We start from the raw sequence: 26,275 nt of genomic DNA, 5'->3' as shown, positions 1-26,275 counted from the left end.
TTTATTGATGCTCTATAATAAAATTGACACAAATTATTTAATTTTCCATTTAAAAATATTTAAAATTTGCATCCTAAAGATATTGATTTTTTGAGGATGAATGTACACACACACACACTCAAGAAACAGGAACCGTGCAACAAAGTGTGAACAAAATGCTTCACACCTGACCTAAATACACCGACCCACACATTCTTGTTTTGTGCTCTGTAGAGTACCTGCAGAACAGAGAGGCATGAGGCCTGATAGAGGAAGTATAGGTGCTCTGCGTTGAGTGGAGGAGACATGATAGGAGGACTTGGATCATTGGCCCAAGACTAAGAGTCATGCAGGAATATGCAGCATGCAGAGCGGAAAAGTGGAAGACAAAAGGGGACAGCCATGGTAATGAGATTTGTGTGTTCAGAGAAAAGAAAAAAAAGATTTAGAAAGAATGCACACATAAAAATGGAGAACATAAAATTCATACTATAATATGGTCAAGCGAAACAGTGGAATGAGTTAAATGCCTACATATTTCAGTGTATGTCTTAAAGCAAGATCAAATATATTTGTGCGTTAAGTGCCAGCAGGGGAGGTGTTTGTCTCACCTGTAGCTGCTGAACTCCAGGCTGTGCCTGTGGTACTGTAGAGCTCTGATGAGTAGAACTGCTCTCTGTCTGCTGCTGTTGGGGGGGAGACGACTGAGAGGATGGGGGTATCATCACTTGCTGGGGGGGGATCTATAAGATGGAGTGGCAGAAACAAGAATAAAATCAGAGTCAGTGTTTCAGCAATGGGTTGGGATAAAAACATAGTTACATTTAGACTACTTTCAGAAAAACAGGTTTCTTTCTAATCTAAATCTTTCAGAGATTTACTTTGGCTCTATTCCAAAGCCACTTACCTGTTGGATAACATAGCTGCATAAGTCAGACAATTAATTTATTTAACAGTGTGGGATGACAAAGTATTAACCAGTGAACATTTAATGACACTGCACTTCCATGTTTTATAAACTACTGAGAGCCAACTATAGCATCTGTGTGAATTAACCACAAAGGCTGAGTCTACCATGCAGACCAATATAGACAATACGCTTATATTGTTTCCCAGAACATCTGAAAGGCTGTCGGTGTATTTAAAAGTGGTAACAGGAAAATGGGACATTTTATCTACCTGAGGGGGAAGCGATGGTTGGTAGTAAACTCCATACTATAAGAAACAAAACATAACAGCGTAAGAATAAGAAACTTGAGAATGAAAAGAAAAGCTAACTATTGAAAATTTAGCATTAGAGACTGGAAAACTTGGGACTCAGCTGTTTTCAAGGCAGCCACCTGTAGCAGAGAATCTAGTCTTTAAAGGTTAACTTAACACCTCTTAAAAAAAAAAAAAAAAGTATTTTTGCAGACCTTGACTGGTTGAAGTTCACATGCTGCAGTGATACAGAGGTGTGTTCAGGGTGTGTTTAGTACAACCTGACATTGCTTAGGTATTAGGTGTGTTGTTAGGTGATAGATTTTAACCTTTTAACCAGATGTCAGTGAAACCATGCTTTTTATTTGGTGTTAAGACATGCAGTAAGATATATACCTGTGGAAGTGCCACTGGAACAGACTGGCTGCTGGGCGTAACAGGAACAACTTCAGGCTGGATCCCTTGCATCTGGGCTTGAACCTAATGCAATACAGAGCGAAACAACACCACATGTGGTGAAAATGAGGCAAAAAACAAACAAGAGATAAAGGATAAAATACTACGAGCAAAGACATATAGGTCAAGGGGCATGTGTATTGAATGGGCACAGAAGTTCCTGCTGGCCAAGACTAAGACCCCAGGTTCTTACAGTTAACTCTTAATAGTTAGTCAGGTGTACAGACACAGTGAGGCTGCCTACACTGTCAACATAAGGGATGAGAACTACAGTGAAAAGGGAACTGGGAAAACAGAAAAAAAAACAAAAAAACCCCAAAACACAGAGGCCAAATTTGCAAGAATGGACAAACAAAACCTAGTCTGTAAGTTGTATTGTATACTTAATTCTGAGACACAGATACCATGGGGAAATCATCTGATTCATTTCCATTTTCAACATGACTCACCGCTGACAACTGCTGCTGTTGCGTCTGGTCATTTTGTGTCTGCGGGCATGACACCTGGGGCTGAAGGTGCTGACTGGGAGGGGAGCTGTAGGATACTCCTTGAGGAGGCTGGGCTTCGGGAAGGACGGTGGAACCAGATAGTCTGTCTCCCATATGACTGGCTATAAGAAGGGGACAAGAAGTCTCTAAATGCATTTTCCTTAAAAAAAATAAATAAATAAAACCCTTTAATTATCATGCAGTGGGCTGTAGGTGTATTTGACTCTAAATCATCATACACACCTCCTCCAGTGTGCTGTAGTTGTTGGTGTTGGTCAGTCTCAGGCTCCTCTGACTCTGGCTGGATGGTGGCCACGCTCTGGCCCTGAAGTGGAACTTGCCCAGTTGAGTGGGGAACAAAAGGGACCCCCTGTGCCATGTCGCTCAGTTGGGTTGATTGAGGTGTGTTGTAGTTAGAGCACTGAAGGCTCTGCTGAGATGCAGGTTGGGTGGACATCTGCATGCTGTGTTGGTTTGGTTGTGGAGACACATAAGTTGCAGGCTGTGGCACTGGGTGGGACTGAGGCACCTCCGGGCTTGCCTGTTGGGCTGGTTGCTGTGCTGGCAGCAATTGACTCTGCTGTTCTTCTTCCAGTCTTCTCTTCTCTTGATCCTCCCTGACCTTCAAGACAGTCAACAAAAATTGTACTAAAATCCCTCAAGAGAGCACTGGATTGACAATGTCTAAACATCACAGCACAGGGAGATAAGAATTCAAGCAAAGCAAACATAAATAATACTGCACTATAGTGAGCAGGGACAAACCTGCTGCCGCTGTGCTCTCTTCCGACTGATTAGAGACACCCTGTCCTTTATGGCCTTCGCAATGGTCTTATGGTCACCTTCGCACACATAACCAGACTCAACCTACACAAAGACATGATGTACAATCAATTAATATTTCAAATGAAACCCTTTAAGCCAACTGTTCTTTTTTCATTTGTCATGCAGTATTGATGAGGTGTTGTTTTTTAAAAATACTGCTTAAAGTATTAAAAGCTCAAGTCACCATTTCCTGAGCCACATCTTCTGGGACGTCTTTGTTGAGGTCAAAAGAAAACTCAATAGCTTCGTTGTCCTTGTACTTCCCCTTGAGTTTCTTCACATCCTCAATTCTCAGCCACAGCTTAATAGCCTCCATCTCTCCATCATCCTCTTCTGCCAACTCCACACGTACTCCTGTGTCCTCCTGGAAGAAGGCATGGTTCAGAAGGTCCTTGATCGAGTACCTAAATAGAGGGAGACAACAAATGAGTAAGTGTTTTCCTGGAGAGCTAGAACACTCTAAAACTTTTAAGTGCGGTATAAGTTAGAGACCTCTCATCCTTGTTCTGGCGAATACATCCTTCGATGATCTCCTTCACTTCAGGAATGGCCACCTTGTCAAAGCTACCCGGCTTCACCCCCTACAGGAAACACAGAGCCCTGAATGAGAATGGGTATTCTACTCATCTGACTGTTTCTTTTTTTGGAGACTACCCCATACACCTTGTTGATTTCACAGAGACTACTTTAGCACCACATACACATTTGTCATATTCCAGATGACTGAGATCATTACAACCTGAAACTACCTTCCTCTTTCAATTGTGTTTTGGAATGAAGTGAAATTATGATGTGGAAAGTGTTTCTCCTAAGAAATGTAATCCTCCACAGCAAACCATTCAAATAATGTTAAAGGACAGTTAGAATTAAGACAACAGCAACAGGAAACTGCATGGTGCAACAGGAAAATGGAGGACTGGCTGAACAGCTGAACTGAATGACAGAACAGGAAGAACAATAGCCCATCTCCCCAAGGAATACTACTGTAAAGCTAGAGCATGTGACACTAACTGAATGTAGGCTCAACACCACAATAGCACTTTGTTTCTGAGCTGAGTCACCTGTGTTTGGTGTTCTTCAGTATGAGCCATTTGTGGCTCATAAACAGAGCTAAAGAACTCTTACTTGGCTGTGGGGGTAAATAAAAAATCCTCTGTTGAATCATCAGACTTCAGTATTTGTACTTGACTTCAGTTAATGATAAGCTGAGGGTATTGGTATAGATTTCAAGGCACATTTTGTAGATAACAATCTAGGAACAGGTTTAACTTTTTTTATCTGAGACTCATGTAATTGCAAATGTATGAATCATATCAGTGACTATGCATTACAAAAGTAAGCCTGTATGAACTGTGTGAATAAGACAAAAAATGTGTGGGTTTTATTACAGTTACTGCCCTTCTGGCGTCATCACAAGACTGAACCAGTAGGACTGTGCTTGTTCAACCTCTTATCAAAACTTCCACGCCTCAGGTCTACATGATAAACCAACATAATACCATATTTTAAAAGGAAAGAAAAAAGCAGTATGAGGTGTTAGTGTAAATAACATGTTTTCTCTTGGAGGTTTTCTAAGTTTGTCAAACAGGGCGATAGGTACATCATCTGGGAGATGCAGGAATACACTCAAGTTAAGAGGTGAAATACAATACTAAAAGAAAGAAATGTAATATAAGCTTGATGAAGAGGTGTCAGGAGGAATATAAAAATCATTCCAGAATGGGACACTAGCCTTCTTGGCACATGGGAAGATGTGAAGGCAGGGCAGAGGGGTGTCATGGAGGGTTGAAAAGAAGACTTACGCTGGTAACTCTGCGGTAGATCTGTGCAGCATTCTGGCACTCTGAGTAAGGGTACTCTGAGGTGGCCATCTCCAGCATGCACATTCCAAAGGCATACACATCCACTGACTCGTCGTACTTCTCCTCATACATCTCAGGCGCCATGAACTCAGGGGTACCTTAAATCAAAACAACTATTCAGAACTCTCGAACGCCCTTACTGATTGAGTGGGCTTCTCACAACCCATTGCCCCTCTGCTCCTCTAACCCGTGAGGGGTTGAGGAAGAGGAGGATGAGAAGAGTGACCAGTCTGTTGACATCTCCTGGAGTAGAACCTGTGAGGTGAAAGTTGGAAGAGAGAGAGAAAGAGAAAAAAAAAAAAAGAAAAGGGGAAGGAAAGCAAAAAAGAGACAGAAAACAAAAAAGGAAGGAGAGGATGGGCTCAGTTAGACTGCAGAGAAGAAAGCACGTGTTTGTCTGTGTAAGACCTTAAACATGTTGGAATATAAGAATGAGACTGAGGTACCCAATGTGCAGAACACACTTGTTAAACCAAAATGAATGTTATTTACAATGTTAAAAAATACCTTTAAAATTAGGCACTTGAGAATAATACCCACGCCAGAATACAGTGTAATTTGGTAAAAGAGTTGCCAATGATCTCAGTAAGAGAAATATGACTAGCTATGGAAATAACTTGTGTCAAGACCTTACAACCACATTAACATTGTCTTTTCTAGTACACTCACCTTTTGAAGTCTGACTTACCACCTCTTCTTGACCTGCGGGAGGAAACTGTTAACGGTCAAGGCTGAGAGAAGCAGATCCCATAGCTAGCTATTTAGCTCAAGCAGTGTGTCATTGCACATCAGCCTTGTTGTATAGGTTGATAATTTTACATTCAATCTCAGGTCTTACACAGAAAAACTCATATTGTTATTTGAATGTAATTGTTTTTGATATTGATGTGTGTTACAGCACACTGTCAGACTTACCAGGCCCATAAAAGTTCATACTTACTCAATGACCAGCAGTACCCTAATCATTCCAAACAGCAGAATGGGGCACAGCTGAGGCTAGAGCCTACATTTTAAAAACATACCCAACAACGTGAAAGTAAAAAAAAAGAAAAAGAAAACAAACAAAAGGCTGACAGAGAGAAAGTGGGGAGAGCTCCCTGGACACAAAGATGAAGCATAAAGATTCTGCGGTCCTGCAATATTTTAAAAAGACAGTAAGAGACACAAACTAGAAAAAAAAAAAACCTGTTGAGGCAAACCCATAGAAAGAGATGTTAAAAATAACTGGCAAACAGACCACATATTTCCAAACCACAGAACAAAGACCAGTCTAAGACAGAAGCAAAGGCCATACCTTTAGCCATGGCCAGGTTAGCCTGCAAGAAGGCATGACAACTATTATATTAATATTTAACAGTATAAGAAACGTTAGGCGCTACTTACATTCAGTAGGTGCCTGGAAAAAAACCTTCTCTTTTTCTTCTTAGAACAGAAATATTCTGTACAATGACCAAACTTGATAGAGTTACTGTGTGTGTGCAAAGAGAGAAAGCCTTGTGGTTATCTGCCTAAGATTACCACAGTATTTGGCCTCCATTTGAGCTGTGGTTTGAGAGACAGCTGAAACGCTGTGGTCTGTTTTTGAACCACATCGTCAGAAAAACAAGTCATTTTCAATACAAACATATTACGACCTCAGAAAAGGGTACTGCCCAACAGCAGGACAGGAACCAAGAGGTAGAAATGACTTTGGGGTCGTACCTATAACACTCTTGGCAAATGACGCACGCTTGAGTGTGGCCAGTCCCAAGTCTCCAATCTTGACGGATCCTGTTGGGCCTGTGATGAAAATGTTGTCGCACTTAAGGTCCCTGTGGATGATAGGGGGAGCCCGAGTATGAAGGAAGTGGAGCCCCTTGAGGATTTGTCTACACCAGCTCCGCAGAACTTTAATTTTCATCACCTTGAACCGCTTCAGATATCTACAAGAGAATAGATTATCACTTTCACATATTCTCAAGGAAACAAATACTGCAAGAAATGTAATCTTTTCTGTACACTTCCTTATAAGAGCACAAAACGAGCACAACTGCTCTTAGTTAAGCTCGACAAATATTTTATTTCCTAAAATATGAGAAATATTGGTCAGAGTATGGAGTATTTATAATTAATAGTCAGGATGATACTTTTTTGGGTTGCTCTAAAAACAAAAAAAAGGTGCAGCCCTAGGGTATAAAGTATGTATGAGCTCTGTATTAATGTTTGTAAGTTTGCGACTCACGTTTTAAGTGTGCCAGAAGTCATGAGTTCAGTGACCAGTACAATGCACTTCCTGCCTTTGGAGGGTCCCTCCCAGGAGTCATAAAAGCGGACAATGTTGGGATGCTGTAGTCCCTTCAACATCCCCGCTTCCTCCTTAAAGCGTTGCCTCTCTGACTTTGACAGCTTACGATCCTGCAGGGGACAAACAGGTAATACATAAAGATGGGGTGGTGATGGCGCAATGGATAAGCTGCATGTCTATGGTGTGAGAGACCCGGGTTCAATTCCCCACTGTGACCCATCTACCAATGTGTCCCTCAGACATGTATAGCAATTGTAAGTTGCTTTGGATAAATGCGTCAGCTAAATGAATAAATCTAATGTAAATGTTTACACACCACAGAGGGCAGCTCTATTATGGATGTATACATTTTCACTTGGTCTAATGACCATTTGTAACAATGCATTAACACTAGAACGGCTATGATGGTCATTTTGACCGTTTTGAATTTTATATCTGCAATAACTTTGCTGAAAAAATAAAATCCTGACTTTTCCTTTAATTTTTACCTATTTTGGCATAGACTGTCATTTTCACCGCACAGAATTTCGCGGTATTCTTTTGTTACATTTCCCGCGGTTGACCTTTGTCTCTCTCACTGTCAACAGAAAGGTCAGTAGCGGTCATGAGTGTTTGCATATATGCTAATTTCTACAAACAAAAAGTATATTAGATTAAATAGGTTGATCAGAAATAGGCTAATAATACTTTACTACAAGTGCTAATTATTTTTATTTACTAATGTAATGTAAGTGTGTGTGTGTGTGTGTGTGTGTGTGTGTGTGTGTGTGTGTGTGTGTGTGTGCGCGTGTGTACACACACCTAAGGGATTATTAGGAAAACCATACCGATGCTGTGTTTGACCCCCTTTCGCCTTCAGAACTGCCTTAATTCTACGTGGCATTGATTCAACAAGGTGCTGAAAGCAGTCTTTAGAAATGTTGGCCCATATTGATACGATAGCATCTTGCAGTTGATGGAGATTTGTGGGATGCACATCCAGGGCACGAAGCTCCTGTTCCACCACATCCCAAAGATGTTCTATTGGGTTGTGATCTGGTGACTGTGGGGGCCATTTTAGTACAGTGAACTCATTGTCATGTTCAAGAAACCAATTTAAAATGATTCGAGCTTTGTGACATGGTGCATTATCCTGCTGGAAGTAACCATCAGAGGATGGGTACATGGTGGCCATAAAGGGATGGACATGGTCAGAAACAATGCTCAGGTAGGCCGTGGCATTTAAACGATGCCCTAAGGGACCTAAAGCGTGGCAAGAAAACATCCCCCACACCATTACACCACCACCACCAGCCTGCACAGTGGTAACAAGGCATGATGGATCCATGTTCTCATTCTGTTTACGCCAAATTCTGACTCTACCATCTGAATGTCTCAACAGAAATCGAGACTCATCAGACCAGGCAACATTTTTCCAGTCTTCAACTGTCCAATTTTGGTGAGCTCTTCCAAATTGTGGCCTCTTTTTCCTATTTAGAATTAAGGCAGTGGAGATAATAATCTTTATTTGTAGAGCACTTTTCAAAAACAAGTTACAAAGTGCTTTAACAAGTGTAAAGACAATAATACCCAAGAGACAATAATACAAAAACAATACAAGATAAAAGCATGAAAACATTGAAAAGACTAAAATACAGATAAATATAAAATTAGTAAAATACAATAAAAGGGATAAAATAAAGTCAAACAAGATCGGGAAAGGCTCTCCTATAAAAGTATGTTTTAAGAAGGGACTTAAAAGAGTTCACTGACTCAGCCGACCTGATTTCCTCGGGCAGGCTGTTCCAGAGCCTCGGGGCCCTGAGTGCAAACGCGCTGTCCCCTTTAGTTTTCAGTCGAGACTCTGGAACAGACAACAGACCTCTGCCCGAGGATCTCAAGGTACGTGCTGGTGTGTATGGGACTAAAAGGTCAGAAATATAACAAGGCGAGAGGCCATGAAGAGCTTTAAAAGTGATCAATAGAATTTTAAAGTCAATTCTAAAACATACTGGGAGCCAGTGTAATGAAGCTAAAATAGGAGTAATGTGGTCATATTTCTTTGTTCTGGTTAAAAGCCTGGCAGCTGAGTTCTGGACAGTCTGGAGTCGATCAATAGATTTTTGGGTTAAACAGGTGAAAAGGCTGTTGCAATAATCCAGGCGTGATGAGATGAAGGCGTGTAAAATGGTCTCGGTGTCCTTAAAAGTTAACATAGATCAAATTTTAGCTATATTTCTTAGTTGATAAAAACATGATTGAACAAGCTTTGTGGTGTGCTGCTCGAAATTTAAATTACTATCAAACCAAACACCAAGGTTCTTTGCCACAGGCTTAATGTGATTTACTAGGGAACCAGCAGATGGCAGTATTTGATTTGCCATCTGCTGAGACCCGATGACCAGGATTTCTGTTTTGTCTGAGTTCAGCTGGAGGAAATTATTTGACATCCATTTTTTAACTTCACAAAAGGCAGTTGTTAAGTGAACTCAGCATTCCAGGGTCTGTGGATCTGACGGGCAAGTATATTTGAGATGAGTGGTAGCCGGTGGGGTCTTCTGCTGTTGTAGCCCATCCTCCTCAAGGTTGTGCGTGTTGTGGCTTCACAAATGCTTTGCTGCATACCTCGGTTGTAACGAGTGGTTATTTCAGTCAAAGTTGCTCTTCTATCAGCTTGAATCAGTCGGCCCATTCTCCTCTGACCTCTAGCATCAACAAGGCATTTTCGCCCACAGGACTGCCGCATACTGGAGGTTTTTCCCTTTTCACACCATTCTTTGTAAACCCTAGAAATGGTTGTGCGTGAAAATCCCAGTAACTGAGCAGATTGTGAAATACTCAGACCGGCCCGTCTGGCACCAACAACCATGCCACGCTCAAAATTGCTTAAATCACCTTTCTTTCCCATTCTGACATTCAGTTTGGAGTTCAGGAACTTGTCTTGACCAGGACCACACCCCTAAATGCATTGAAGCAACTGCCATGTGATTGGTTGATTAGATAATTGCATTAATGAGAAATTGAACAGGTGTTCCTAATAATCCTTTAGGTGAGTGTATATACACACACACACACACACACACACACACACACACACGGAAAGTGACAGCGACATTTCCCTGGGTGCACGTAAATATTTCTTCCTCAGAGTGTGATTCCACATCAGAGTCCACATCAAGGAAAAAGGGGCGGCTGCTATCAGACACGGCGGATCCAGATGTTCCGTTCATGTCAGGTGATCCTGTTGAGCGCCACTGCCCTGTCCTGCGCTGCGTGTTTTGCTGCAGGCTGTTCACCAGTTCTGCTGGTCCTATTGTACTATTTATTTATTTTTTAATTATTTAATAAATAATAATCATCATCATCCCTCCCGGACCAGTAGTTCTACCTGCTCTTGAGCCAGCAAATTTATTCAGTATATGGGGAATAAGCCTGATAAATTCGGCATCAAATTTTGGCTGGCAGCAGATGTTCAAACCAAATATATGCTGAACAGGGCTCCGTATCTGGGAAAGGAAGAGACGCGGAGCAGAGGTCAGCTTGTAGGAGAGAGTGTGGTGCTGAGGCTGGCGGAGCCATTCCTTGGGAAGGGAAGAAATACCACGGATAACTTCTTCACGTCTCTCAAACTGGCCACTGCCTTACAGGCAAAGAAGACCAGCCTGGTTGGCACCGTGGGGAAAACAAAATGTGAGTTGCCCCTTTCCGCGAAAGAACATGCGGAGCTGTTCAGCACAGAGGTGCGGAAATGTGCTGACGCAACACTTGCCATCTACCAGGGAAAGCCGAGGAAGAATGAGTGTATTTTGAGTTCTGTTCACACAAGCATGAGCATCACCGATGGGCCGAAGGCAAAGCCTGAGTCTGTGACATACTATAATAACACCAAGTACGGCATGGACGCCCTCGACCAGATGGCATGGGCATACATACTGTTAAAGGTGGTACACGTAGATGGCCAGTCGCTGTGTTTTATAACATCCTCTACCTGGCTGGGATCAATACCCACATACTCTTCAAGGAGTGCACCAGCAGCAAATTAACTCGGAGGAAGTTCATGCAGCAACTTGCAGAGGAGCTGAAAGCACAGTTCATGGAGGAGAAAAGAGCAGTATGGCAGTTGGCACACAAGGTTCCAGTCAGCAGCAGAAGCAACCACCGCAGCAGACACCAAAACGGAGGCAGTGCCAGGTTTGGAGAAGCTGCAGTCAAAACTAAACCTGCTGCAAACCCGTGTGTGGAAATTGTGTTGAGGAGAAGAGAGGTCACTTGCCTTGATTGTGAAGCTTAAATAGCCAAGCACTATATTGATTTAAATAGTTAACATCCAATTTGTAATATAGGCTAATGTTTTTATGTTTCTGTAGCCTAAGCTTCCTTCTTTTTAGATCAGCTCGTTTCCAGCTTTTTCTATTAGCCCATTTTCTGTGTTATTAAAATAAAATGTTATTATCTTGTTCTGAGTTATGTTGAATGGATATGGAAATATAGCCTATCTGTGAATATGCGATAATTACAGTAGGCTACTAATGATATTATTTATTAATGCATAATTAAACTAAAAGATATCCTAATACAATAAATGCATTAATCTCTCAATTGAGTATTTATCATTAAAGATATAGAGTTTGGAATCTAGCGGTCAAAATGACTGCTAGTGGCAGTTCTAGTAGTTATGGAATTCTGGCGCTTCTAGTGTTAATAGCACAGTAAAGATCATCAATACCAATGGCAAGTAATGTTTGAATGTTTCCATTCATAAGAAGGAAACATTTTTGAATCTACATTCATATCAACATTCCAGGTTTGAACAGCGGAGAAACACTCTAATTTAAGGAGTCAAACTGACAAAAATGAGGAAAGGTTACATTTCCTTCTACACAGCTATACTCTGACATGTAATGGGGGCAAAGGCATGTGGCCCTGTCTGGTGGATGACTGTGAACCAAATTGAATATGTCTGTGTTTTGTCCGAAATACCAAGAAAACCAAAACAAGAAAAAAAGCAACAGCATGACTGACAATTTGAGAAGCATAGAAGATGAGTGCAGACTATAATGTCAAACAAACAAATAAGTCCGGCTTGTTACAACAAATAAAAATAGCTGTCCTCTTTACTATACAACACAAGCTACAGAGAAAAATGAACAAATAATCAGCATAAGCAGAAGAAAATATCAATGTACATTATGTCATGTTATGTGTATAGATGCGTAAAAACCACCCGTTATATTGTTACAGAAATGTTCAATACAACATTAGTCACGCAATCCAAATAGACTGAACAAACCAATTATTCTGATAGTAATTATGGCTTGGTTTTTACTGTTAATTTAGACAAAAGGTGTGTATCATTATTCACAATATCAACAATGATAGAGTATAATGCATATTAATACTGATATGTTACCCAGCACTTTGGGAAAAAACTGTATCTGGTAAGAGGCTTACACTGTGCTCAACAAGGCCTGTATTCTGAATAAAGCTATGGATGGTTAGAGTCAACAAATGTCTGGCAGCTGATTTTGCTTTGTCAATGAATTATGTGCAAAGCTGATAGCACTGTTTGCCCAGTGAGATTTAACATTACATAAACTGACTAGTGCAAAAATGTGTATTGGCATTAAGGACCATTGTAGGGTCTGCGTGTTAACAAAAAAATCTGGACTGTGTCGAACCGCCTTCCTCAAGTTTCCTGAGTTAATTCCTAGTGTGACAATATGCCTGACTATAAAGCAGCATACCCGTACCAGTTAGACAAGCCCAGTGAAACCCCACAGCCAAAGACCTCCCTTAAAACCCCCAGGGACATGGATACAGACCAGGCTGTCCAGGAAATTCAGCCCACATGTGAGTGGACAGTGAGCATTTGCCTCTGTGTGTGTGTGTGTGTGTGTGTGTGTGTGTGTGTGTGTGTGTGTGTGTCAGCAAGAGATAGGAAACTTTCTAGTGACTGACATTGAGAAAAATTTGACTGAGACTAGTACAGTCTTTGCTGGAGGAATTTTACAGGTTTGAGGTTAAACATGGGAAACATGTGTAAACAACTGAGAGCAGGTGGAGAACACTGAATGAGGGAGCAGTGTCAGGAGACAGAAGGTGAGGGAAGACGAAGAGTAACGGATGCTCCTCTGTGCACTTGGACCAACTGACCTACTTACCAGAGTATTTATCTACTGGGGCAGTGGTTCCCCTTTCTCTTTATGCACACCACATGCAAAACATCCACAGCCGTGGGAATGCAGCACCCCAACCTCCACAAACCCAGAACTCCTGTATTAATGACAGCATTTCCACTATAGACACACTGCCATATTGGTCACTAATTTAAAACAAATGTATTCCCTTTACAAGTTTAACCTAGTTGAAAACTGCATTTCCTGTAAGAGATGAGACAATCACATGCTTAACTGACATCTACTTCAACTTTTGCAAAGAAAACACTTGAGCAACGGGGAGTGCTATTTTGGGAAGACACATAGTAACACACCCATCTACAAACAAATCTACATTGTAGACAACAGAGCATAATGACAAGATCAAAGAAAAAAAAAAGATATCAGAAAGATAACTAGCATGACCCAGTTGCTTAATTGATCAAAGAGTTTTTAAAACTGTGGAGGGAAAAAAAATAAATATTTTTTTACAAAACTTAAGTCGCTTGCACCTGAGTGATCTAAATAAAAATGAAGAAAACAGATTTAAATATTTCCACTCACGCTCCGAAACCCGACCCTTCATTATGAATTACTCAGCATAATCCAGACTGAACTAATTACCTAGCTCTCCTACCACTTAGAAGTGCAGGACCCAGGGTCTTTAAAAAACAAGAATCTTGTAATCATATTAAACACATCACACTCCCCTTGACTGTCACTCTAAAGTTCTTTGGTCAGTGCCATGTCCTGTTCTCACCGTCACTGGGAACAGTGCCTAGCAGTCTCTGGTCCATCCACAAATTAGGGATGGGCATTTCAAGCAAAGATAATATTCAATAGTCACTGGGAACTATTTGATTATTCTTTAAAGACGCCCACCCCACCCCAACCTGGCGGGCACTTGGAGGACAACAGCAGCTGCAGTTGAATCACAGCAGCTCTATCTGACAGAGTGGGCATGAGTCAGCTCACTAAAGAGCTGTGTTGGCACCACCTGAAAGATCTTTGGAGTCTCCGAATATGATAAAGCAAGAGAAAGAGTGCATATGTGAAAATATTGTAGAGCAAATGTGTAAACACACACACACACACACACACACACACACACACACACGGGAAGTAAGAGCTTGAGAATGATGCAGAAATGTATTTTAAACACTTTAAAAACTTAGGAGTAAAGTAGCTTCCATCTATGCAGAGACAGCACAAGACGTATCTGAAACCATGATCCCACTGCTTCAGTTCAGTGACACACCCCTAAAACAAGCCGATGTTATTATTGCCCAGCCATAGCTGTGGTCCAACAATATAGGTCAGGATATTACATAGGACAGGGCCGTAGTCCTATGTTTCTTTGACGTAGTGCATAAGAGTACAACATAATACATTGCATTGAAAATCAACTTGATTATTTTATGTGATTTTTCATGGATTGGCTATGTGATAATATGTCACTATGAAAAAAAATACTGCTATTAAAAAAATTGCAATATTAAATATTAAACAACCCTACTGCCAAGCTTTAGTACTATCTGACCAACTTCATGAACTGAGGTCTAATGCCAAATCACTACAGTATGGCCAAAGCAGAGCAGAAAATACTGCTTCCAGGCAAAAGGCCATCATAAATAACCCAACAACCCTTAAAAATAGACTACATGAAAAAAGCCTCTGATCGTGCCAAGGTCTTCTCTGAGGCTGACACCGATGGCTAGAGGAGCTAGAGCAAAGTATCTGATAGACAGATATGATAAAAAAATAGATCAGAGCAGAAGAACAAGTTTTGGCAATGACTTGAGTGAGGGAGGATGAGATGGGGGAGAGATAACGGCGGTCGTGAGTGTGTAATTCTGTCTGCGAGCAAGCAAAAGAGACCGTATGTATACAGAACCGGTTTTGTGGCTGCTTATCAGAGCAGGGCTGTGAGTCCACAGTGTAGGAAGCTGAGCCGAGCAGGTCCAGAACAGAATCCACAAATAGTTTAGCCGGGCGGTGGACCGAGGAGAGCAGCCGGCCGCTATTTCCAGTAGTGTTATTAGACAAAATTTGCTTTTAATATTTATTATAGCCTACTGAATGGTGTTCTTCTACAATAGGCCTAATAATAAAATTTCAATGTGTGTATTATGTTGTTGTTTTAGCCTACAGTTAATGATTCATTTTAAAATGAAGGCTATTTGAGTTTTTTTCCTGTAATACAATAATAACAATAAGTAATTGTAAACTTACTCAAACCCCATTACTGCCACACTGCCGTTGTCATCACTCAATTTAACATGCTCCCACACAGACGAGGTCTTTTGGCATTTTGTTTTCCCTTTGATGTCAACTGGAGCACTATGTTCACTACTGTGAGCAGGTCAGGCATGCGTAAAAAACCTGAATATTAAAATTGAAAATCAAATACTTACCCAACAAACGAATATTCAATTATTCGGATCCAGCCTTAAAAAACAGGTTTAATAGCTACAGGCAACGCACATTTTTGCTCTGATGAATAAAGACCTTGTATTAACAATATAACTGAATAAATGAAGAATATGCTTGCAAAGTTTGATCAATATTGTTTAAAATTGTTGATTTTCTTTCTTTAATATTACACACCAGGCTAGGGTTGGGCCGATAGACGATGATCTCTCATCGGCGATGGCTGACAGACATCATGATGTTAAGCCAGCATCGTGGCAAACATGTATGATAATGTGGGGGCAAAAAGGGTTTATATTAGGTCAGTGGTCACTTCCCACATAACCTAGCATATCAACGGATTTGTCCGAGCTATTCTAGGTTATCAAAATGCATATAGATTAGAAACTACATTGTTCTCAAAATCTGGGTCGAAGTTTGAAAGGTCAAATGTCCACATAATTAAGTCAGAAGGAAATAAGGACAATATCATGCTAAACAGTTAATTGGATCAGTTTTGCTTTCTAGTCTATTTTGAGTCGTGCAGTGCTACAAGCCAGCTTTAAACCCGGCAGGTTTTTTAAGTGACATAACCCCTCCTTACTGATATACTTTATATTACTTACAAACATTATATTCAAGACCTTTTAGTACAATAAAGCGTAGATGCAACTCATTTGTAACTAAGTGCACAGCTCTTAAGAACTTTTAGCATAAATGCCAAGCCATTATTATCAGAGCTAGTGTATTAATAATGTTTTAGTTTATAAAATATACAGATTTTGTAATTCACAAAACATAAAAAGTAGAAGTTCAACACTTTTACTACCCTTGTCAACAATCTAACGTCGACTCAAGATGGTAAACCCCTCTATGTCATCAGGAAGTTTACACCATGGCTTCACTGAGGAATGCTGATAATGCAGTTAGGAATTTTACTTTACAAAATGTGACGTCTCTTCCAAAATGTGTTACATCAAACCGATACAAATAAGTGATTAAAACTCTAGACTACCAATCATTGAACAGTAATTACAGATGAGTCACTATGTTATACTACTTGGGGAGTGTCAGTGCCAGCAGATGCTATCAGCCAGCTGGACATGCAGGTCCCATAACTTCTAATGCATGCCTGGGCTACTCTTCCTCATCTTTCCACGTTTGGCTTCAGCCAGTGCTGGAGGAATGAGGTGGGGAGGCAGCGAGTGGAAGATGACATGGATGAAAACGGATGAGTGAGCAAGAAAGGGGAGGCTCCTAAATGTATTCTTTTTTTCCCCTCCTCCTCCCTAGACTTCCTCTCTGTGGTGACCTACTTATTGTTCAGACATTCCTGCAACTTGAGATCTGAAACAAATGTGTGGGTTCATGGGTGGGTGAAAAAGGGTGGACGCCTAGAAATTCTTAGACGACTGTGGACAGATGGCCTTCCAGACTGAATAAGTCAGAGCTATTATATTCAAACGCTACTCTAATGTTTCTAGCCATGATTGCGGCATAGCTTAAAAGGAAGGCAAAGTGGACTCCTATAAACTTGTCATGACATTTGGTACCAAATTTCCACTTGTCTAACGCTTCAGGTCATGATAGCATACTTCTTCAGCCTTTGCTTGTACTGTGAGATTAAAGGGTCATTTCAGTTTCAGAAAGCCAGGGTCCTAAAGCATATTTTCACTTTGGTTGAGACCCCTTTTGTATATGGTCCCTGACAAATAAATATAAGAAAGAAGAATATAGATAAGAAATCATGAATAACCTTTGTATCAAACTTAAATATTGTCCTGCTTTTGGTAGGGCAAATCACTTTTTTCATGGTTTCCTGGAGTGTACTGAGCATTACAGTCTCACAGGACTGCTAATGTGATTTCATTTGAGGAAAACCTGTCAGACTTGTTTCATTAACACAGACAAGGATTCTGCTGTTGCTTCCAGCTGACACTAAATTCCCAGTGAACAAAAAAGTGGCAAGGCTGATTACATTTTGCATCACTGATTCGTGCACCAGGAACAGGAAACAAAACAATAAGCACTTTAAATGGATATGTCCCTACTCCTTTTGCAAACTATTTCTGATGGAATTTGTTTGCTTTTTAGGAAAATATTGCATTTTTTCATGTAACCAAAGTAGAAAGTGGTATACTATTACGTTACTATTACATTCAAAAGTTCTTATAGGAAATTACTAATTATACGAATGTTTGAAAAGACACTATACAATTGAAACTGAAAGAGCATACGGAAAATAATGTATGTTAACATTACATTCCACTAAATATGCCCTTGGGATGCATGGGAAAACACTAGCACTTGTATGATCATGGGATAGCTTTCACAACCACGTGAGAGGGGATTTAAGCTTGTCATGTGTAACTGAACAGTTTCTAGCACTGAAACTCTTGAGTTGACAGAGGAACGAAGGGGAATGAGAGAAATCAGGTTACATGTTCATATTTTGGAACAGACGACATGTGCATAAAACAAACCTTGTTCTCATTCAACTGTAAAAATGTCTATAAGTCACCTCTCTCTTTGCACAGAATTGGTCTCCCGATACAAGTGGCAACTGGCAAAGACCTGGCTAGATCTACACCAAGTTTAGGTGTGCCTCGGAGAGGCAGTTACACCACTCTATTCATTTTCTACAAACCACACTGCCTTGTCAAACTCTTCAGGAAGTCAAAGGAGACAAGAAGAATGCTTTTCTGTCCGCTAACATATGGATTAGTGCCCCAATGATCAGTAAATCAGTGATTTACTCGATCAACAGGAAATCATTAATCTCTTTAGTCAACTGGTTCTTGTAACTTGTATTTATCATTAGCTACAGCCCTAATACTAATCTATCAAGAGCATTATAGAGCACCGCCCACCTCACATCTCCCTCAAATATAATACAGCATCTTGCCTAGGGCTGTCGTGATAACAGCAATATTGCAAAACTGTGGTATTGACAAGCCAACCCCAGGGGACGGCAAGAAACTGCCACAACCAATATGTTCATGTTTCCAACCAAGCCCCCAGGAAGTGCACTGTGCTTTGAAGACACATAGCGACCAAACCGCAGAATTACAACTTCTGGGTCCATCACGTTATACACACTGGCAGCAAAAGAATTTCCCGTAGACTTGAAAGAGCCAACAGTAGATTAGTTATTTTGAGCGTCACAGCCCTTGTGAAATGATTCGTTTTACAATGAGAATTTGATCTGGTAGGTCTGATAACATTTACAAAGTCTAGAAGATTAAATAATTTTATCATCCCCATTCAAGTTAACAGGTCTAAACCAGAAGTTAGCCACTCGGCAGCTGCTCTACGGGCCACCATCATGACAGAGAGGTGGGGTTAAAAGAAACACTAATGCACTTGCTCTTGTGGGGCGGCACAATGCGGAAGATCACGTTAAAGGTTTTTTGGCTTCATGAGCCACTGAGCAGCTGTCATAGAAATTAACAGAGCCCTGTCTCAAATGCTGTATACAGTTCTCTATACATCCATGTTTTCAACATGGAAAACAACTGGATCAGCTTATGCTGAAGCTCCTGGGCTATAACAACTTCCCTGTCTTGGTTGAGATGGGTCAACGCAAAATCGTAAAATTCAACTTCACCCACAAGGAAAAGGTTCACATAGAAAGGTGACATTCATCTGGGCAACAAAAAGATCTCTCTCTACCCAGATTACAGCACTGAGCTGCAGCGCAAAAAAATATAATTTGGTGGTGGGAAAAATATCCTGTAGGAGATGTAATAACACATCCATAAAGGTCTATTGACACTCTGTTTTCCCTATCAAGACAGACGTGATACAGCCCTAATAGCCTACAACAAAGATCGGTTATAGCGTAACAATAAAGCTTATTTATATTATTAATTAATTAAGTTTAGATAAAAATAAGTAACCGTGTGCTGACTCGTAGTATAATATTAACTAACAGAAGTAATAAGGGTTAGTTATATTTAGTTAATTGTGCTTAAAATGGGTTTTAGAAAACAGAAATATGGTAAAATGTGAGGAAGTTAAAAGGGTGGGAGGTGGACTAATAGTTTAGAAGCAGGCCTTGGCAGGCCAGCCTGCTGCAATTCACACAGGAGATTCCTCTGTCAGGAATGTGACCCATTTTACATTCACACAAGCATTCAGAGCAAGAACGCACTGAGCATGCGTGGGATTCGCTCTGTGAGGGGGGAGGGGCACGTGTCTGTAATCTTCACATTGTTCTGAAACCAGTGTGCATGAGTAGCGATAGTTGTATGTGCTGCCGTGTGAGGCCTACTCCTCTCATGGCAGGGTGAAATCGTGCCAGTAACAGAAAACATTCACGGAGGTGAATGGGGTCAAACTTTGCTATGGGCAATGTAGCTACTTTAACTGGACAGCAGCGCTTCAATTTATTCACAAGCATTTCTAAAGGATATCACCAACTACTGGTTTACAGCATAGTTAAAGCAAAATGATGGATACTTTAAAACAAAAGCAGAGTATTTAGATATAACAACAAAACAGGATCAATAATTCAGTCAGATATATTAAGGCTCAAAGAAATCTTTTAAAGTGCAAGTAAATTATTTCTGCTGTTGCCACATGTAGCTCTGGAATTTATAATAATTAATAATAAAATGTATTATATTTATTAAATAAATTATTATAAATCACTCCAATGGCATTTTCCACTAATGGAGTTTTCCTGACTTATGACATTTTAGATTATATATACACACATATACATACAGTGAGGAAAATAAGTATTTGAACACCCTGCTATTTTGCAAGTTCCCCCACTTAGAAATCATGGAGGGGTCTGAAATTGTCATCGTAGGTGCATGTCCACTGTGAGAGAATCTAAAAAAAAATAATCCAGAAATCACAACGTATGATTTTTAACTATTTATTTGTATGATATAGCTGCAAATAAGTATTTGAACACCTGAGAAAATCAATGTTAATATTTGGTACAGTAGCCTTTGTTTGCAATTACAGAGGTCAAACGTTTCCTGTAGTTTTTCACCAGGTTTGCACACACTGCAGGAGGGATTTTGGCCTACTCCTCCACACAGATCTTCTCTAGATCAGTCAGGTTTCTGGGCTGTCGCTGAGAAACACGGAGTTCGAGCTCCCTCCAAAGAGTCTATTGGGTTTAGGTCTGGAGACTGGCTAGGCCACGCCAGAACCTTGATATGCTTCTTACAGAGCCACTCCTTGGTTATCCTGGCTGTGTGCTTCGGGTCATTGTCATGTTGGAAGACCCAGCCTCGACCCATCTTCAATGCTGTAACTGAGGGAAGGAGGTTGTTCCCCAAAATCTCGCAATACATGGCCCCGGTCATCCTCTCCTTAATACAGTGCAGTCGCCCTGTCCCATGTGCAGAAAAACACCCCCAAAGCATGATGCTACCACCCCCATGCTTCACAGTAGGGATGGTGTTTTTGGGATGGTACTCATCATTCTTCTTCCTCCAAACACGGTTAGTGGAATTATAACCAAAAAGTTCTATTTTGATCTCATCTGACAACATGACTTTCTCCCATGACTCCTCTGGATCATCCAAATGGTCATTGGCAAACTGAAGACGGTCCTTGACATGTGCTGGTTTAAGCAGGGGAACCTTCCGTGCCATGCATGATTTCAAACCATGACGTCTTAGTGTATTACCAACAATAACCTTGGAAACGGCGGTCCCAGCTCTTTTCAGGTCATTGACCAGCTCCTCCCGTGTAGTTCTGGGCTGATTTCTCACCTTTCTTAGGATCATTGAGACCCCACGAGGTGAGATCTTGCATGGAGCCCCAGTCCGAGGGAGATTGACAGTCATGTTTAGCTTCTTCCATTTTCTAATGATTGCTCCAACAGTGGACCTTTTTTCACCAAGCTGCTTGGCAATTTCCCCGTAGCCCTTTCCAGCCTTGCGGAGGTGTACAATTTTGTCTCTAGTGTCTTTGGACAGCTCTTTGGTCTTGACCATGTTAGTAGTTGGATTCTTACTGATTGTATGGGGTGGACAGGTGTCTTTATGCAGCTAACGACCTCAAACAGGTGCATCTAATTTAGGATAATAAATGGAGTGGAGGTGGACATTTTGAAGGCAGACTAACAGGTCTTTGAGAGTCAGAATTCTAGCTGATAGACAGGTGTTCAAATACTTATTTGCAGCTGTATCATACAAATAAATAGTTAAAAAATCATACATTGTGATTTCTGGATTTTTTTTTTAGATTATGTCTCTCACAGTGGACATGCACCTACGATGACAATTTCAGACCCCTCCATGATTTCTAAGTGGGAGAACTTGCAAAATAGCAGGGTGTTCAAATACTTATTTTCCTCACTGTGTATATATATATATATATATATATTTTCTGCTTTTGCTGACCAGAATTTGCTCAGTTACATCTTTTAATGTATGGTTATTCCATACCTCAGGAAGACAGTCATCATAATTTATTTGAAATAGTATATAATGCTAGTGTGAAAACTGAATATGGGAAATCATTATCATGACCAACATCTAACTCGAATCTAGTCCAAGGCAATTTCCAATGTCTAAAGTAAAAGGTATCCCTTAGTCATAAAAACATTAATTATACAAGCCGTGATAACTTCTGGTAATTTGCCAATGTCTTATGGAGAAGTACACACTTTTTACTTCAGACATTCAGTCTTATTTTCAGTCATGCCAACCAGTATGGATTGAGCTGCACCAAAAAAGTAAAATGGGGAAATGGGAAGTTTTTGTTATGCTTTGCTGACAAATGCAATGTGAAACAAAAGGGAAATGCTAGCCATGTGTCTCAGAAGGGAAATGCCAGAGGCTGTAGCTCAGGTATCAGTTTGAAAGAAAATTGCTTTACTCCCCCATGGTTAAGCATGGTAAAAGCAAAAATGAGATGACACTTGCAACAGATCAATTACATTAATAACTGATAGCAATAGCAGTGAAGGAATGTAAGTAATAAGAACAACAGTTTCATACCTGCAGCTCACACCAAGCCACCTCCACTGTGGTCTCGGTGTCCAAGCCCTTGTAGACAGTCTTGAAGGAGCCACGTCCAATTTCTATATCAAACTTCAGGAAACGCCCATCTGGTGATGTTCCCACTGCTTTGGTCTCTGCCTCTTCAATGTCGTCCTGCACTTTTTTCTCGGCTTCTCTCTGCTCTGCTTCTGCTCGCGCCTTGGCAGAGTCCTTATCGTCTTCCTCCCCCTCTTCTTCATGGTGTACCTTCACCTCAGTGGTGCTTTCCGGTTCCGTTTGACTTGGCAATTCCAATCCTAAGTCTGGTGCGGAGCAGGCGGCTACCGCCTCTCTATCACAGATATCTTGTACGAAGGCAGGCTCCTGCTCTGAAGGCACTACATCTACCTTGGCTATTTCTATATCTTTTCCTCCACCTCCTCCTCTTCCACTATCAACAGACTCTTCATTTTGAGCTAAACTTGATTTAGCCCGTGGCAAATGAGCAGCAACAGAAACCTGTTGCCGCTGATGGACAGCTTCCCGTGGCTGAACTCGTTGAGGTGCGGGGATGGGGATCTTACTGGGTAAAGGGAGGGCCAATGCCGTAGCATTGGAATCACTGATGACACTGCGGCGTAAGAAACGGTGTTCAGGGTTACATCGATCACGTTCCATGGTGTGATGCCGGCGTCTCACTTCTGCTGGCCGGGATTCACTCATCATCGAATCTGAACCAGAACTGGGGCCATTTCCACTCTTCTGAGGGGGAGCCAGGAACTTCACCATTTTGTCGTCTGGCTTTTCCGACATCCCACCACCCACACTAAGAGTAAGGGGGTACAATAACTGAAAAATTAAAATAAGGATACTTCCATGTCCACCATATAGGCTTATATAAGCAGTATTGATCTGTGCTTCAAAAAGAAAAAAAGACAGAAAGTCTTACAACTATCTCTGTCTGTCTTTATTGCTCAAAGACAATCCTTATATATATAGTGCAGAGACTGGAGGTGTGGGATGGGAGGTGTTCTCTTGTAAATGGTAAAAGATTGAACACCACAGCAAAACACAGAGTGCTGTTGTTGATACACAAGTCTCTTTAAGTCTACACCATCCATCCTGTAAGACACAGGGTGCAGCTTCTATCAGGCATAAGGAATCACTGATCGGGAACAAACATGTACAGCCTACAACAGGCACCGAACTTCCTACTGTAGGCAATGTCAGGATGGTCAGACACTCTGAATATGCTCAGGTCCAGTTTCACTGCAAGAGAAAAAAGAAAACAAAAACTGCTTGACATATATACAGAACCAACATTATGTCAAATGCCAACAAGACCTTTACGACATCAGCTTAAGTGTTCACAGTATAAAATTTTAATAACACTTCTTTCTGTAAAAGCACAGCTGACAGACATCGCATAACTAGAGCTTAAGACTTAAGTTGACAACCATGCACATTTCAGTGTACTACAGTGAGTCAGTAGCTCATTCTGTGATTTACTTTTGATTAATAAAAAGGAGAGATTTGTCTTCAAGGTTCCCCAACTCTGATCAGATTTGCCTCTTGCCCACAGACATGTAATGTAGGGCACATGCTTGCATTCACAGCGGCTTCACAGCAGGTCCTAATCGGCGATTTTACTGTTTTTCAGCTGCATCCAATCAATATACCATTCAACTGATTTGATTACTAAGAATTACTATATTAAGTGTATAAAATAAATAAATCCCAAATGCACTCCAAAGCCCTTCAGAATGACACAAACCTCTCAATGCCTCACATTTGTTAAATACTAGAAGTAACTAATAGAGCACAGTTGACAGCTGATTATTCTTCAGTCTCCAGTATAAACAAGAAACCACATATAACGTTACCGCATTGTACATTTAGTCTAAATAACGAATATTAGATCCATTGTTGAAATCACTTCTGCACAACGCCATAAACCTACAACCATTTAAACTGTAGATGCAAAAGACCGGTGCAATTTGGTATGACTGAGTAAACGGTACCATACTTTAGGCTTGCAATGATAACCTTATATCTTATTAGTCATTTATACCCGGCCATGGTGGCATCCATTACCAGCGTAGGCTACCACAATGTCAGAACCAAATCTGGCAATGTTAGCAGCAGAACATCCGGAAAAATAAGAGAAACGGCAGTGCTTATTCATCAAATTAGTCTTTTAATTAATGTAAACCGTGTCTTACGTACCTATTTCTTCACCGTCTTACAAGTGACAGCACAACCATTTGAAATGGCAACATCGAGCATACAAAGCAAGGAGGAGCAACGGCTCTTTGTTAGCTCGCTAACGAGCACAGCTAACGTTAGCACAGAGCTAGTTAGCTGATCCTTAACCAGGGAGACGACAACCAACGATGGCTGATTTCCACGTCACGTCTTTTTTTTTTAAAAATAACTTCACATGTATTTCACATAGCTAGCTAGTGCTGTCGTTGTTTAACGTAACTATACCCGTTGGTAATTAACACAAGCGTTTACTCTATATTCACAACTTTACCGTTTCCATGTCATTACACGCCGTGCTAACCCACCGGATACGTTCGCCCGGTGTGACGCCGGTTGGAAAGCTACCAGTTAGTGACAGCGCCACTGCTAACCAACATTAGCTAGGCGGTCTTCCTGGTGGCCTAACGAGCTAGACCCACCTCCTGGCTGTTCCGATTCAATTTAACCTTATCTGCAGCGTTAATAACACTAAATCTTCGTTTATTAGTAGTACTAACTTTAGATTCACACGACGATCATTACACACTGTATATAACGTTTGTTTCTACTTGATAACATGACGCTAGCTGCTGCTGCTGCTGCTCGTTGGTGAGCCCGGTTGCGCTAACAGTTAGCAACATAGCTCCCTTCTTCACAAAGTAGCGACCGTAGAGCGGCACCGTTTGGCATAAATCGACCTACCTCGAAATCGGATCCACAACACAACTGAAGGTTCATCAACGTTGAAATTGTCCCCACACTGTTAATCCTTATTCGCATATATATAGATGGAAATACGCGTACATTATCCCTAAGTGTCCGGCAGATTAATTACCCAATTAGTGAATATCAAAGTTGCGATGTGTGGGCTTACTGACAAACAAGCAGCGCAGTTGCTACATTCTCACATCTTGACGAAGAAACGGGTTTTTTCGAAAGCGCCTGCGCCAGCGAAGAATGACATCATAACCATAATACACATATCACTTTGGATCGCCTTCATGGCAACGTCGATTTTTTATCTGATTTTCTTATTACAATGGATTTATGTATACCCTCAGTCAAGGTCCATATGAATTTAAACCACAAACCATTTATAGGTTGTGTCAAATATCAGTTTTTCTAAATGCTATTATGATAAGCATACTCGAAATTAAGAGAAAGATCTCTCATATGTTAATGTAATTAGTAGTTGGGATAAAACGTGTCCTTTACAATAAAAAATAGCTTATATTATAATTATTATGTTTGAATAAATACTGCATAACATGCAGTACTCAACTTGTGTTTTTGTTAGATGCTTCACTAATGTTGCTAATCAATTACTTTTTCTCTTCTCTTTGATTTTTTGTAATCTTACTGCAACATTTTGGTCAGATTTTAGGTGTCATTTCACAACGTTGTTAACATAAGTTAAAGCTGTTTCCCAAAAATGTGAGTACAG

General features: G+C 40.7%; 1 protein-coding gene across 1 annotated transcript in view; it reads right to left on the bottom strand.

The window, feature by feature from the left end:
* LOC119893356 (serine/threonine-protein kinase WNK1-like) overlaps positions 1-25,766 on the bottom strand; it is a 34,544-nt gene extending 8,778 nt beyond the window's left edge. Inside the window, 13 exon segments of the mRNA XM_038705455.1 lie at positions 591-722; positions 1,159-1,194; positions 1,576-1,659; positions 2,085-2,245; positions 2,367-2,745; positions 2,889-2,990; positions 3,133-3,352; positions 3,441-3,529; positions 4,751-4,908; positions 6,512-6,732; positions 7,032-7,204; positions 22,606-23,856; positions 25,534-25,766. Of these exon segments, the coding sequence (XP_038561383.1) occupies positions 591-722; positions 1,159-1,194; positions 1,576-1,659; positions 2,085-2,245; positions 2,367-2,745; positions 2,889-2,990; positions 3,133-3,352; positions 3,441-3,529; positions 4,751-4,908; positions 6,512-6,732; positions 7,032-7,204; positions 22,606-23,400 (2,550 nt within the window). The 5' untranslated portion in view covers positions 23,401-23,856; positions 25,534-25,766.
* Positions 25,767-26,275: the final 509 nt, after the last annotated feature.

The sequence above is a fragment of the Micropterus salmoides genome, unplaced genomic scaffold (assembly GCF_014851395.1).
Source record: "Micropterus salmoides isolate LMB-PRFRI ecotype aquatic unplaced genomic scaffold, ASM1485139v1 Ms_hic_scaffold_8, whole genome shotgun sequence".
NCBI lineage: Eukaryota > Metazoa > Chordata > Actinopteri > Centrarchiformes > Centrarchidae > Micropterus > Micropterus salmoides.
This window is presented reverse-complemented; position numbering and strand designations above follow the sequence as displayed.